Below are 14,659 nucleotides of genomic sequence, written 5' to 3' on the forward strand. Positions count from 1 at the left end.
AGTGACAAATGGAAAGAGAAAACGAGAGCATGAGGGACAGACAAACCAACAATCAGGCAGACAGACTGGTGGGCGGGCGGGCGGGTGGCCAATCAGACAGACAGACAGGCAGCTTGATGGACAGACAGAAGGGCAGCAGTGGGGGTGGGGGGGGGCAGTGACGGAGGGCGGAGGTGGAGGAGGTTTGGCGGTGTCCCTTTCTCCCTCTTTGTTAGGCGGCGTGACAGTCGTTGCTAGTCCATCAGCCAGGCTGACACGCTCGCTGGCTCAGCCCTTAATTATCGCAGGAACAGCGGCCTCCGCAATGACTAATGCATATTGACTCTCCCTTAATGAAGCGCCTCAAATGTGGGGGGATGGCTGGAAATTCTCCTCGATGCATCTTAATGATGGATCCTCTCACTCTGGTTCCGCCATCGTGCGCCGTTTCCTGCTTGATGTCATAAAACTCACACACTCAAGACGCGCGCGCACACACACATACACGGAGACTTGAGTGTGTAAACACTGGCTCTCATTATCGAGAGAGATGTGGACTCTCTGGGATCGTCTGGGTCCTAAATCTTCTTTATCCACCTGACACGGAGCATGAACGTCATCGTGCTGCGATGCCCAGCCTTAGCTTAGCGAACGTTTGTCACTGTGTGTTTTGGCTGGCAGAAGGAGTACAGGCTGCGATTGGATCTAGACAGATTTGATGAATCCCAGGAACAAACTGTCTCGCTAATGAGAGATCTGCTGTGCTTATGGCCGTGCACACACACACACACACACACACATAAACACACGCATACACACACATAAACACACGCACACACACCAGCCTACAGCGGTAATTAAATATGACTGGTTTGGTTCTAGTATTTACTTGTGCGCAGGACAGTGAACCCTCCTGCTCTAAGGCGAGGGGCTTCTTCCAATATTCACACCTTGCTGTCCTTAACTGATATCCAGGCAGTGGCTGATCCCTGGGTTCCCCAGGCCCCCTCCCCCTCCTCCCACACCCTAAACCCTCCAGACGAAACCCAAACCTTGGCCCTCCAGCACATGACAATACGTTCGGCTGACCCGCCTGATTGAATAACAGTGTGAGGGAGAAGAAGAAAGAGAAGGGGATAGAAATAATCAGAGAAGAGATTGAGCGGTCCCCACCTGAGTCCTGCAGGCACCCCGCTGCCCTCCTGCCTTATCTGGCCCAGGCAGCGGTGTGATTAGGGCCACAGGCTGGGGGGAAGGTGACCTTGGGCTGGGCATGGGTTCTCATGGTTCCCCCTCCCACACCCCGAGGTCTCCCTGGGCCCCAGGCTCTGCTCGCATGCCCTTCATCTGAGCCATACCCAATCCCTGCCGTATTAATGGATTGCTGCATACATTAGTCACTTTGGGTAAAACCCGGCGTAATGAGGGAAGAATAATAATAATCATTATGAGGAGCTGTTCCTGTAATTCCTCTCATCTGTGCGGCTTAATGGCCTGTCATGTTAATGCAACATTACGGGTTCTCATCCAAGGCACACTGTGACCGTCGGGGGAAGTTCATGTTTTGAAGTTGCTCAAATGGCTTGAGTGTACTCACAGAACAGAAGTGTGGCTCCGTGCACACCTCAGAGGGGTGACACCCGACGGGAGCAGGGGCAGAGCGCCCTTCATCACCTCGCTGACTTCCTGTTGCTCTCCGACAGGTTTCAAACTGAGGAAGAGGAGGATCGCCAACGAGCCCACGGCCGGCACGGGGAATTGCCCGCACCTGGTGGAGGCCATACCATGTGACGACCCCAGCTGCTACGATTGGCTGCTGGTGAGACTGGAGGAGTGCGTCCCGGACAACGAGAAAGAGTGCGGTCCGGGGACACAGGTCCCACAAGTGCAGTGTATCAACAGTGACGGTAAGCAGAGAGGACAAGTCAGAGACACAAACAGAATCACATCCTTCGGTTCACACCTTTGGGATTGGCAACAGACTTGTTGATTCGATATTAGATGTTCCCCTAGTAAGGTCTCGAGGAGAATAAGGTAAAGACCAACATCTGTGTGCTGTAACGTGATTAGGATCATAATCGAATGAGTCCATTACCATACGAGAAGAAACCCCTAGCTTGTTTTGAGAATGTGTACATTATGTTTCTGCTCACAGACGCAGATTGCTGTGTGCCTGTGCTTCTTGGTCTTCCCTTGAACCGGCACTGCTGGGCCTTAGCCCTGGACTGGTGCCCAACATATATAATTGCTGTTTTTGTAGCTGTTTTGTTGTTGTTGTTGTTTTAAGATTACACAGGTCTGTTGAGGCTTGTGCCAGTGTTTGTATTTGCACTGTGTCAACGAGAGTGTGTGTATGCGTGTGTATGCGTGTGCATGTGTGTGTGTGCTTGAGGGCCTGACTAAAGCCAAGCTAGCTCCAGCCTGCTGCTTGGTGTCCCTGGGGCCAGGCACAAGTGACTGGCTGTAATTGTGCTGGCTGAGAGGATGAGGCACCGGGAGAGCTGTGCTGGCACTGCCTGATGGATCACACACACACGTACATGCACACGCACACACACACACACACTGGGTACAGCATCTGTTTTTAAATTCTGAGTTCTGTTAGTTTGACATCAAAGACTTACTCCCCTATTTGCTGTGTTTGAAAGGAATGCCCTGTTGTAATGCATATTTACAAGACACAGCAGGTACAAACTGAAGCACCCTTTCTCTCTCTCTCTCTTACCCTCTCTCTTTTTTTGTTACACTCCCACACACAGACCAAGTGACAACCTCACCAATGTGTGCTGTTAGATGATCTTTTCTTGTAATTTTTTTTTCTTTCCCTAACCAACTAAAAACAAAGAAAAGCAACAAAATAACAGATATTCTCCGATGCAGTCTGATACAGGGCAAACATTTGTTATTGTGTTCCTAGAGAAAATGCATTTTTAATATGATTTGGGAGGTTCATTTTGGTTGAGTACACCAAGGAGACTCGTCCGTGCAGATGACTTGAAGTCTAATTTCAATAATTTGATTTACCTGACTACCTGACTTGATTAATTTCAACAGTATAGCTGACTCAATTTCTGAACAACGAAAGCAGTAACGAGTGTGAATCCCAAGCCTAATGGACATACACAATCCAAATTGGACCTGCCTAATTCATTTAAGGGCTATAAGCTTGGGTACTAAAAAGACAAAAGAATTGAGATGGCAATATGAGATGATGTGACCTTCTCTTTTCACACTATTGTGTTGTGTTAGAAGGAAATCCACATTGCATTAATGATTCAATTATGGACTATGAGTTATAATTGTATTTTGCCCTCCCCCATCCCCCATCCCCCCTCCCACCCCCCCATCCCAACCCCCATCCCCCCCTCCCACCCCCACGTCCACCCTCCCTTCTGTAGCTCTATTCGATTTTTGCATTTGAATCTAGCAATTATAGAGGACATTCCTGTTGCATGGCACACAGGCAGTTAATGAGACCCCAGGGGGAATGAGAGTGAGAGGAGAGGCAAGCAGAGGGAGGTGGAGGAGGGAGGGAGGGAGGTGGAGGAGGGAGGGAGGGAGGTGGAGGAGGGAGGGAGGGAGGGATGGATGGAGCGATGGAGGGAGGGAGGGTGTTCGCACTCCTCAATCAGTTTCCATATTATGGTCGTAATCAATGTTCCCATTCAGCACCATCGCTCCCTCTGTGCTGCCTGCATGCCTGTCACCGTGGCGATAATTGCCGTCATCTCTCGGTCAAACAGAGAGATGCTGAGGTGAGCTGGGTACTAGATTTATGCCTCTGCTATTTCCCATCTCTGTGTTCCTTCTTATAAAATAGATCATAAACTACTTTCATTTAGAAGGATTTATCCCCGGCACTCTCTGTACACAGCCCACTCCGTGTACGTGCTTCATGGATACAGTGCCGTCCTGTATGTATCCATGCATACAAACACACAACTGGAAGCTGTATCGCTTTGAGGGACAACTCCCATTTTACCGAACATTAAATTCCCAAGGAATGAGTGGAATGAGATATATTGCTGATGTAAAATAATAATAACATCAGCCCTCTCCCAGACACCCTCCTTTACTTGCCACTCTCTCTCTCTCCATCCCTCCATCCTCCTATTCCACAGGGTAGCTGTGTTATATTGACCCATTTAGTTATGCAGTTAACAAGCCCAGGTAGCTGTCGGAGAACAGGAAGAAGAGATGAAGAAAACAGATTGAGTTTGAGGTGACCTCTCCATACCCCTTTCCTTCTCTGAAAGGCACTCTACTGAGCTACACAGCAGGCTTGTTTTTCCCCTCACGGCACCCTGTTGAATCAGACTTATTGCTAAATTAGATTACGTGTGCCTGCTCCACTCCGTCGAGTTGGATTCGGTCTGCCTTTCTTCCCCATTATCTCCGAGAGTGTGTGAGAGAAGCAATCTCTCTCGGATGTGGCAGAAGCTGAATGGAGAGGATGTCAGGCGCTGGCTGGTACATTTCCGTCAGCGGAGGTTCAGACACAGGTAGAGAACACCGCTTGACTCGTCTGATGTGTGTGACGCTAAAAGGAAACCGGTTCTTTTGATCGCCCGGGCGCCTCCCAGAATCAGGGCCAGACAGATATATGTGAGCTTTTTCAGATATCCTTTTTGGGGAGTTTTGCTGAATGGATTTGTGACACTAACCAGACCCAGAGATTGAGGAGTTTATTGTCTGAGAGGAAGGTTTTTTTAGGGGGGTGTTGACATGTTAACACATAACTGTTTCCTTCTGGGTGCATAATTGACAGTAGCCAGACTCACATTGTTCCCGTAATAGGACATCCTCTGAATCATCAGTGTCACACAAACACTTTCATGATCTTCTCCCAGCATCCATCACTAGGATGGGATCCATTCAGCCACCCCCCCCCCCCCCCCCCCCCCCCCCATCCCCCAGGGCCCCCAGGTGGTCCTATCGGTCCCTCTTGTCTGGACCTTATTGATCCCCTGTTGTTTGCTGCTGATGGAAATTGATTTGTTGGTTCCCTGGGGTTCCAGAAGTGTCATCTGACTCACTGCTTCCAGCTCCTCATCCTGGCTCAATGGGATTTTTTTTTACTGATATGGCCCATGGCAGGGTGATGAGATCGGGGTGGAGGGTGGAGGAAGGTGGGGTTGGGGGTTGGGGGCAGTGGGGTAGATCTCAAGATCAATACAATCCGGTTAGTTGCGAGGCTCACTGTGTTTTAAGTGAGCCAAAAAACCTTGAAAGGACCTCAAATGTCTAAATCCCCTGTTTCCTCTATAAGCCGTTTAGGACGATCCATCCTGAGGCCTAGGGTGGTCTCAGATTCAGCCTTTCTCTTTTACAGTAATTGCACAATGCTCTCCAACCTGCTTCCTGGAAAGCTACCTTGTAGGTTTTTGCTCCAGCCTGAATCTTCTATAGCACACCTGATTCAAAAAACGTATCAGGTTAGTTACAAATGGGGGGAGCAAAAACCTATGGTTAAGGAAGCTACGTTCTCCAGGAACCAGGTTGGAGAGTCCTGGCCTCAGGCTTATGCCAATGTAGCAGCTGTTAAAAGGCCCGCCGGAACTAGGTTTCCCCAAGCAAACCTCAATTTGTGACGGACAAGCTGAAAAGATCTCGCTCACTAATGTGCTTGGCTCTGTTTTGGCTCTGGGAGGATTCTCTTTCATTCATGTTTTCAAACACCATGGGCTTTGTGACACTTTCCTCAGCTCAGCGCCATCTCCTCTAATTTCCCTACACGTGTGTTGAGGAGGATGATAATGTTGTATTAATGCATATCGGAGGCTGCTGAACTTCAGCTGAACCATCTCTTTATGCTGGGGCCGTTTCCACACTTTCACTACTGTGTGTTAAACACACGGGGATATGGGCATCACGGTATGTCTTCCTTATTTAAAATGATTTAAAAGTATTCAACTCGCTTATTTCTAGCAGTTTACCTGCCAAAGATGTATTCCGATTGAACGCACATGTCTATATTTCAGAGTGTTAAAGGCCAATGCTAAGCATGAGTCGGTCAGTGTCAATCCCAGATGAGCTTGGCGGGAGACTGAACATTTCATCCGTGTTCGGATAATGATTGAACTCTGACCCTAACGGTCTCCCATCAGCAACATGGTCGGTTACAGCAGATGCAGCGGGATTTATTTAACGCGTGTAAGTCTCTGTCTCAAGGACGCATTCGCTTTAGATTATTTTTTTTCTCTTTCATGCTGGCTATCAAAGTCATGAGACGCAGATTACACTAATGCCTGACTGAATCTGAAAGTCAAAGTAGCATAAACCTCAGTATTTATGCATGAGGTCATAAATAGTGTTTTTGAAGGAGCTGTTATCACCTTGGTGTGTTCCCCAGAGTCTGACAGTTCTGACTGGAGTTGGTTTATTTATGTGTTTGTCTAAGAAGCCAGGCTACAGTTGCGTAGAGTAGCATGATGTAAACACACTGTCGCTAACAACGTACCTTTTCTTTTCGGTCATTGACACTGCATGCATAAATGCTTAGTGGAACACGAGGTTGTCGACGCATGTGAGGCTGACGCATCGAGGCTCACTTCCTCACAATCTCTCACACACTTTATCTCTCTCCCACTCTCTCCCTCTCGCTCCCTCTCTCTCTCTCTCTCTCTCTCTCTCTCTCTCTCTCTCTCTGTGTGTCTCTCTCTCTCTGTGTCTCTTTCTCTCTCTCACACTTTTTGTCTCTTTCTCTCCCCCTCACGCTGTCCGTCTGTCTGTGTTTGTAGGGGAGTACGTGGACAGACAGCTGTGTCGCGATGCCATCCTGCCCATGCCCGTGGTGTGTGAGGTGCCTTGCCCCAAGGACTGTGTGCTGAGCCCCTGGACATCCTGGACCCAGTGCTCCCACACCTGCTCAGGCAAGAACACGGAGGGCAAGCAGACCAGGGCTCGCTCCATCCTGGCCTACAACGCAGGCCAAGGTGAGTCCAAAGCACACACGCACACTAGAACACACACACACACACAAGTACACACACCCACAAATCACAGGAGACACTTCTAGATTGTACAAGCAGGCTGCTGAGGCAAGTGCCCCCCCCCCCCACCTGTCTTTGTCCTGAGCGGTGTACTCCCAGTCGAATGTCAACGCTTAATGAATTCTTCTCTATGCTTCTCTGCAGCCACTGCCCAGGTTGTGGCTTGGGTAACAGTGATGCATGGTAAGGAGACGTGTCGTTTTAGACTAGAGGGTAGCCAGCTTGATAGACCTCAAGTGGTTCTAGATGACTTTCAGCCATGTTTAAAGTGCCATTGACTGTAGATGCCCAGTGCTTGGTATTTATGTCTGTCATAAATGCTCTAATTTCGGTCAAAGGGTTGGTAACTTTGCATTTTGCCGTCCTCTCAAGGTCTGTCACAGGTGCCAAAGGTCCCTGCTCTCTTCGGTATAAGCATCTCCCGTGCTCTTAAACAAACGTAGAACGTCCTAGACGTTTCTGCTGATGTAGAAAATGTTCCCTTCACATATTTAGTAGTAGATGCATCTATAAGTAGATAGCATGTAGATATATGGCTACCAGGATGGCAGTCTATCCCTTCCCACTTCTGCTGGCTCAGCAATAACTCCTTGCTCGTGAAGCAGAAAAGAAGCCCTTGACTGTGTGTAGTGTAGTCCAAGTAATGAGGGTTCCTTAGTGCTTGAGTGCTGCAAACCCCCTGGCGCGCAGAGCTGTGGATGGGAGAGTGTGAGAGGGCAACAATGCCATGTTAGAGAGTGAGAGATGCTCCGGGTTTAAAGTGCCCCCCCCCCCCCCCCCCCCCCCCCAGAGGCCCCCAGACCCCCCCCCCCCCCAACTGACAGTCAGCCACTTCACAGCCCACTTACACCAAAAGCCCAAGCACCATAGACTAGACACAGACAGAGTGATAACAGGCATGTATGGATTGTTATGGGATGTTTTACAGCCCCTGCTGTTGTAGTATGGGTTCTCCCGCCGGCAGGTTCTCTAGACGCGATCGCATGGCTTTTTACAAGGCTACTAGCCTTTACGCAGGGATACAATCAAGTGTTATTGATGGAGCACTGATTTAGGGAAGATATGCCGGAACACCATAGAATATGAGTGCTCGCTGAATTTCCTTTCCAATGATTCAGCAGACACTATCTACTATAGATATCCAGCAGGCTGGTGTGTGTGCGTGTGTGTCGGTGTCTCTGTGTGTGTTCTCCTCCAAACCCCGCTGCACCCGCGGGCTGGCCCGAGACAGCACCTGTCAGTACCCAGCATGCACTTCTGCATCCCGCTCAGAGCGGGCTCAGTCAGTCCGCCAGCGCAAAGCAACAGAGCCGCTCATACTTTGTCTCCTAAGTCAGGCTAAGCACGTAGTGAAGCCCAAGCTGAGTAATTACACCGGGCCTCGAACACCCCTTTGGTAGTGACACAGGATTAACACACGGAAAAGACACCGCTCAGAGAGAGAGATCCTCTCTGTCAGGAGAGATACCGGGGCCTGCACCTCTGGAGGGGAACTAGGAACACTTCCTGGGAAGAAATAAGAAACACCGTATTAGCAGAGCTCAGATTTGAGACACCCTCCACTTGCTCCAGATTCAATTTTCATACACACTTCACTGGATAAATTGGTGACACTTGCACCTTCAAGTGTCGATAAAACTGTCTCATTTATACACAGAGAGTACAGTGGCATCAATAATGTCATCTCAAATGAGCTTTCCAACGAGCTCGCCAGCTGATTAATGAACATTGGGATGAAATCCAATAATATCTTTTATGAATTGCCCAGTGAAGGGCTTCGGCCTGCCTGCCTGCCGGTGATCAATTGTTTCTTCTATCTCTGCGGCCCTCGACGGTAGAAAGAGCAGCGGCCCTCCGAGTGTGGCCTTATCTGCTTTGCTTCCACTCCAGCATCGATCGGTCGTTCTCGCTCAATGCCTATCGCCCAGGTAACGGCTGACCTTCCCCTGGAGGCGGCCTGTTTCCCTGGGGTGACGCTGGCAGCTAATGACAAGCCTGTGTGGTGGTGGTGATGGTGGTGGAGGGGGCAGAGGGTTCACATCCTGTCCCCTTCACGTTCTTGTCCCCCCGCTAACTCATATCTGTCTGCGCCCCCCAAGGAGGACTACCTAGTTATCTTTGTCACTTTGCTTTGGTTTGTATTTTTTTTACCCAGTGAGAGAAATCAAAGGAAAGACAGAGATAAAGAAAAACCTCCCTCTGTCTCTCTCTCTCTCTCTCTCTCTCTCTCTCTCTCTCTCTCTCTCTCTCTCTCTCTCTCTCTCTCTCTCTCTCTCTCTCTCTCTCTCTCTCTCTCTCTCTCTCTCTCTCTCTCTCTCTCTCTATCTCTATCTCTCTCTCACACACACACACACACACATTCATGCAGTAAAGCTGCATGAATTATTTGGATGAGATGAGCTGAAAGAGAATGGAAGAGCCTTTGAATGGAATACCCCAGCGCTGGTTCCTCTGCTTCATTGTGTTAGCATCACAGAGAGACACAGATACACTCAATTGGCTGAGAAGGTGTCCAGCATACAGCCTTTCATCCCCACCCCTCCTATACAGTCCCTACACACACGACATACCCACCTAAGTACAGCGTTTGATGTCTGTTGTCTTTTTTGCATGTGGGTGTGCGTGGATTCATCCAATTGAGTGCGTTCCTTCATGTACGCGTGCGTGTGTCCGTTCGTATACGCCCGCGTAGACGCATTTGTGTGTGTGTGTGTTCGTTCATGTGCGTGTGTGCTCCTTCATTTACGGGCGTGTGTGTGTATGTGTGTGCGTGTGTGCCAGGTGGAGTCCAGTGCCCGAACATCAGCGCCCTGCTGGAGGCCCGGAGTTGTAACGAGCACCCGTGCACGGTGTACCACTGGCAGACAGGGCCCTGGGGCCAGTGCATCGAGGACACCTCCATCCCCGCCCCCAACTCCTCTCTGGGGCGGGCCCGGGGCGACGACGCCACCTGCTCCGTGGGCATGCAGACGCGCAAGGTCATCTGTGTCCGTGTCAACGTGGGGCAGGTGCCGCCCAAAAAGTAAGCGCGGGTCCCTCTCTCCCATTGGGCGCCGCAGATGAGGCGTTAGCTCCGGTACCTAATGTCCTGAAACGACGCCATTACGAACGAATGGCTGAGGCGCAATGTGCTGCCGAGCGGTTATGCTGATGTGCTGCTTGTGATAGCCGGCGCAGATGCTTCCTGTTACGACTGCGCGTTCGCCCCGCGGCTCGCGCCTTCCTCTTCCTCCAACAGAGGACTTCGTAAAAGCCCTTATTTAGCATTAATTATAAAAAAACACGCCAAGCCTTTTTTCTAACCACCGTCCGCCCATGGTCCAGTGCCGTTGCCAGCGCCCGTCGCTCCGTTGTCGCTGGCTTCTGGCTGAGGTGTGAGTTGATGAGCACTCGGGGCTTGTTGTTTTAAGCATCTGGGTCTTTTTTTTCCTGGGGAGAGGAGTTATCTATTTATTTCATTCAGCTTGATAGTTGCATTATTCTGGCAGGCACGCGAAAGGAGAGCTCAGGCAGCCTCGCTCAGTCCCATGCTGAGTATGGAGATGAGCCTGGGGTGGGTTCCTGCTGTACCCCCCCCCCCCCCCCCCCCCTCTCCCAACCAGGATTCTCTACCCAGAGTTCCACAGTGCTGCCACATGCTGAGAAGCACGAGTCTATCTACGAAAGAGGAGCACATTAGGATGCACCAGGAATCTGAATTTGTTGTCATGGCTGCGAGCCCGTCACACCAGCCTCTTAAGCAGTAGGAGCCAATCATCAATAAACGAATGGCTACTGGTCTAGAAATAAACTGTGGAAAGAAAAACGCTAAAACCCATAAACGCTGTAGGTATGTGAAATGTATTTTATGGATGAGTATCATCGTGGGTTTTAATCACGTGCACACACACACACACACACACACAAACTCCCGCTGGCGAGGAATATCACTGAACACAGCCTGTGAGGGAGCTTCCAGCATGGTTTCTTTGGCAGAGATCCAGGTTGTTGGTTTTTTTTCAGATGCTGAAGCGCTTTTTTGTCGCCCTGGTCCTTTGTATGTATGAGGCTGTATGAAGCATCTAGATGATGTGATTTCAGGTGCCCAGAGAGTCTCCGTCCAGACACCGTGCGCCCCTGTCTCTTGCCCTGCAAGAGAGACTGCACAGTCACCCCCTACAGCGAGTGGAGCCCCTGTCCAGCTGCATGCCAAGCAGGTATGCTGTTATTTCCCTGCATGTCTAATCACTTAGAGCTACGGTGCATAACGATGCACTGCCAGGTGTACTGCTGAATGTCTAATAAACAAGAGACAAAGGTTTGGTTACTTGTAACTTTGTAAAATAATCTCTGTAAGGATTTCTAGTTAAGGAATTGTTGTAGAAAAACACAGAAAAACACAGTTGCCAGGCGACCTTCTCTATAAAAAGCTTTAAAAGTTCTAACAAGCACTGTTCTGGGCAATTTTGAAGTAGTTTGCCAGTCACAGTAATCGTGTTGAGAGCTGAGCACGCTTGTTAAGATAGGAATCTCTGTGATATATTTTCCCTGGAGTCGTTTGGTACTGTCTGAAATATTGATACGACTTATATCCTTTCAGAAACAACTACTCTATTCAAACAGCTTGATCTTTTTTTTCAGTTGTTTCAAAAGTTGTTTTAATTGGGCAGCCATCTTGTTAAACTTGCCATCCGGTTGCTTCCCGTCCTTGCTTTATGGATGACAATCTCTCAATCATTTAAAAGCCCACACAGCTGTCAGTGAGTCTCCCACACTACCCACAAGGACTCTGGATTCTACTATACAATTGGGAGTCAGGTGGCTGAGCGGTTAGGGAATCGGGCTAGTAATCAGAAGGTTGCCGGTTCGATTCCCAGCTGTGCCAATGACGTTGTGTCCTTGGGCAAGGCACTTCACCCTACTTGCCTCGGGGGAATGTCCCTGTACTTACTGTAAGCCGCTCTGGATAAGAGCGTCTGCTAAATGACTAAATGTAAATGTACCATACAGTTATAGCGATATGGGCTTCATGGAAAATGAACAACCCTACTAAATAACCCTACACCCACACCCACAGATGTGGGTGGCCACAGAAGAGCTCAGATACAGATTAAGATCGATATTCCGAGCTGCATTTCTGTAGTCTCCCTGAGAGCTGGCCAAGTCACTGGCAGCAATAGCGAGCGAGGCGGTGGAGCAACTCGGAAACCAACTGTGCTTCGTTATGTTTCAGTGTTCGTCATGGGCACGTTTAATGAAACACTGCTCACACAAATGAAAGACACCAGCACACAAAAGACTTTTATTTTTCAAGGACCTTTTCAAGAAACTGTGATATGCAAGGGATCACGTAAGGAGGCATTCCATCTCAAATCAATTTCCTGGTAGACTAGGAGGCTGTAGACGACGCCTTCATGTCGTTGGCTCTCTGTGTTTTGCTCCGTGAAGTACTGACCGTGTGTGATGGTCCTGCTCCTGTAAGGTGGCAACACCAAAAGGAAACAATCGAGGAAGCGTCTGATCATCCAGCTACCAGCCAACGGGGGCCAAGATTGTCCGGAGGTCCTGACCCAGGAGAGGGACTGCGATGCTCCCTCCCTCTGTCAGGGCTTCAGGTAACACTCCATTCTAGAACATTCCAACATTCAGGTAACACTTTATTCCAGAACATTCCAACATTCCATCACCTCTGTATGCCCTGTGAACTCAACAGTACAATACTCAACAGTACTTAATGTAGCAAAAGAACAGTTTGGAAGGTGTTTAGAAAACAAGGATGTTTGGCGAGGTGCAGCAATTTCCTTTTCAATGCATTTCAGGTGGAAGACCCACAAGTGGCGGCGGTGTCAGCTGGTCCCGTGGTCGGTTCGCCAGGACAGTCCTGGGGCTCAGGAGACCTGCGGGCCAGGCCTCCAGGCCCGAGGTAAGGAACTGCACCAATCCCCTCACCCCTGGAAACAAATCTTGAAAAAACTACTTAGGCCAAGCCAAGATTGTTTTCCGGTGGGAGTGTGTGTGTGCTTGAGGATCAAATCAGTGTACCCACCAACTCGGCCGACTGGCTGGCAGAGTCCAAGAGGGAGCGCGTATCAAAGTATCACCCGAGGCTGCATGCAACATTTATCTTTCCCCGAAATGTTCCAGTCGGATGTTGAGGTCAAACCAACTCTAAGAAACCCATTTGAATCCTTCCCTCCGGCCTGAGCTGAAGAGGACTTACATTTAGGTTCACCCCGTGGGCGGAGAGAACTCTGTGTTCAATACGTTGCCCCGCACACATCCAACACTTCAAATAGGAGACTTCCATTTACAAGATGAAGGCTGAGAAAGGTGGACTGAGAGTGTTGTTTCCAACGCCTGAACAAGACCTCTATTAGGGCCTCGCAGACAGTAGCCATTATCTGATTCCCAGCACCTTGCTCCTCCATCTTGGCTCATGTCATTAGAAGCCATTACCTGTAATAGTATCCCTGTAGACATCGACAAAGGGCCTGAAGCAATTCAATACACATATCTTACTTCTCACTCAGTGCCAATCTGTCTGGCTCTGCTGATGGTGGAGGTCAATAGGCTGCGTGAGTGTGTGTGTGCGCGTGTGTGCATTCGCGCTGCATTGCGTAGCGCGGAAGGAACGTGTGGATATGCAAATATATTGATGTTCCTTTGCACCAATCCTGAATCAACCACATACTCATTTTACGAGTACCTCCTAAAGTTCTGTTTGTGAAAAAGACGACAGCCAGCCCATCTAAAAGACATCACCAGACAGTGTGCTAATCAGTTGAGCCATCTATATCCATCCAGATCGCTGTCAGTTTAAGAGCGTCTAGAGCATGAGATTATTGTCAAAGTGTCGCAAAGCTTCTTGTTCACCTTTGCCTGTTCCCCTGCCTCGTTTCCCAGCGGTCTCGTGTCGGAAGCAGGACGGCGGCCAGGCGGATGTTGGCTCCTGCCTCAAGTTCGCCAGCTCCATGCCCCCGCTAACTCAACCCTGTCAGCTCCCTTGTCAGGACGACTGCCAGATGACCAGCTGGTCCAAGTTCTCTTCCTGCACGGCGGACTGTGTGGGAGTCAGGACCAGGAAGAGGATGCTTGTGGGTGAGTGGAGAGCTCACTTGAATTTTGACCTCTGGGCCATGGCAGCCTGTGAGATTAGTATGAGACTGTTAACTGATTGACAGGTTTAAAGGTGGCCTTCTTGTTATGTTGCCTGAGGTGTTGGTGCCATCTGAGATTCCAACAGGGCCATGTGGGATAGGCATGTGTGGCTATAGGTGTTTGGGATATACTGCTGTCGGAGGATGGAAGATTTACTAGCTTTGCTTTTATTCGAGGATGTCTCAATAAAAAGCATTAAAAATCAACTTCTCTTTCTATCTTTCTTCTTCTCTTTCTCCCCCCTCTCTCTCTCAGGAAAGAGTAAGAAGCGTGACCAGTGTAAGAACAACCAGGTTTACCCTCTGAGCGAGACCCAGTACTGCCCCTGCAACAAGTACAACGCCCAGCCGGTGGGCAACTGGTCGGACTGCATACTCCCAGAAGGAGGTCGTGTGGAGGGCCAGCTGGGCATGAAGGTGCAGGGGGACATCAAGGAGTGTGGCCAGGGCTACCGCTACCAGGCCATGGTGTGTTACGACCAGGACAACCGGCTGGTGGAGACGTCGCGCTGCAACAGCCATGGTGAGTCCCCACTGGCTCTCCCACACCAC

The 14,659-nt window shown here is 49.7% G+C and overlaps 1 protein-coding gene across 1 annotated transcript in view; it reads left to right on the forward strand.

The window, feature by feature from the left end:
- thsd7aa (thrombospondin, type I, domain containing 7Aa) overlaps positions 1-14,659 on the forward strand; it is a 44,166-nt gene that overhangs the window by 13,684 nt on the left and 15,823 nt on the right. Inside the window, 8 exon segments of the mRNA XM_067256263.1 lie at positions 1,683-1,886; positions 6,720-6,914; positions 9,753-9,993; positions 11,052-11,167; positions 12,433-12,565; positions 12,770-12,873; positions 13,854-14,048; positions 14,364-14,630. Of these exon segments, the coding sequence (XP_067112364.1) occupies positions 1,683-1,886; positions 6,720-6,914; positions 9,753-9,993; positions 11,052-11,167; positions 12,433-12,565; positions 12,770-12,873; positions 13,854-14,048; positions 14,364-14,630 (1,455 nt within the window).

This window comes from Osmerus mordax, chromosome 18 (genome assembly GCF_038355195.1).
Source record: "Osmerus mordax isolate fOsmMor3 chromosome 18, fOsmMor3.pri, whole genome shotgun sequence".
In the NCBI taxonomy this organism is placed as follows: Eukaryota; Metazoa; Chordata; class Actinopteri; order Osmeriformes; family Osmeridae; genus Osmerus; species Osmerus mordax.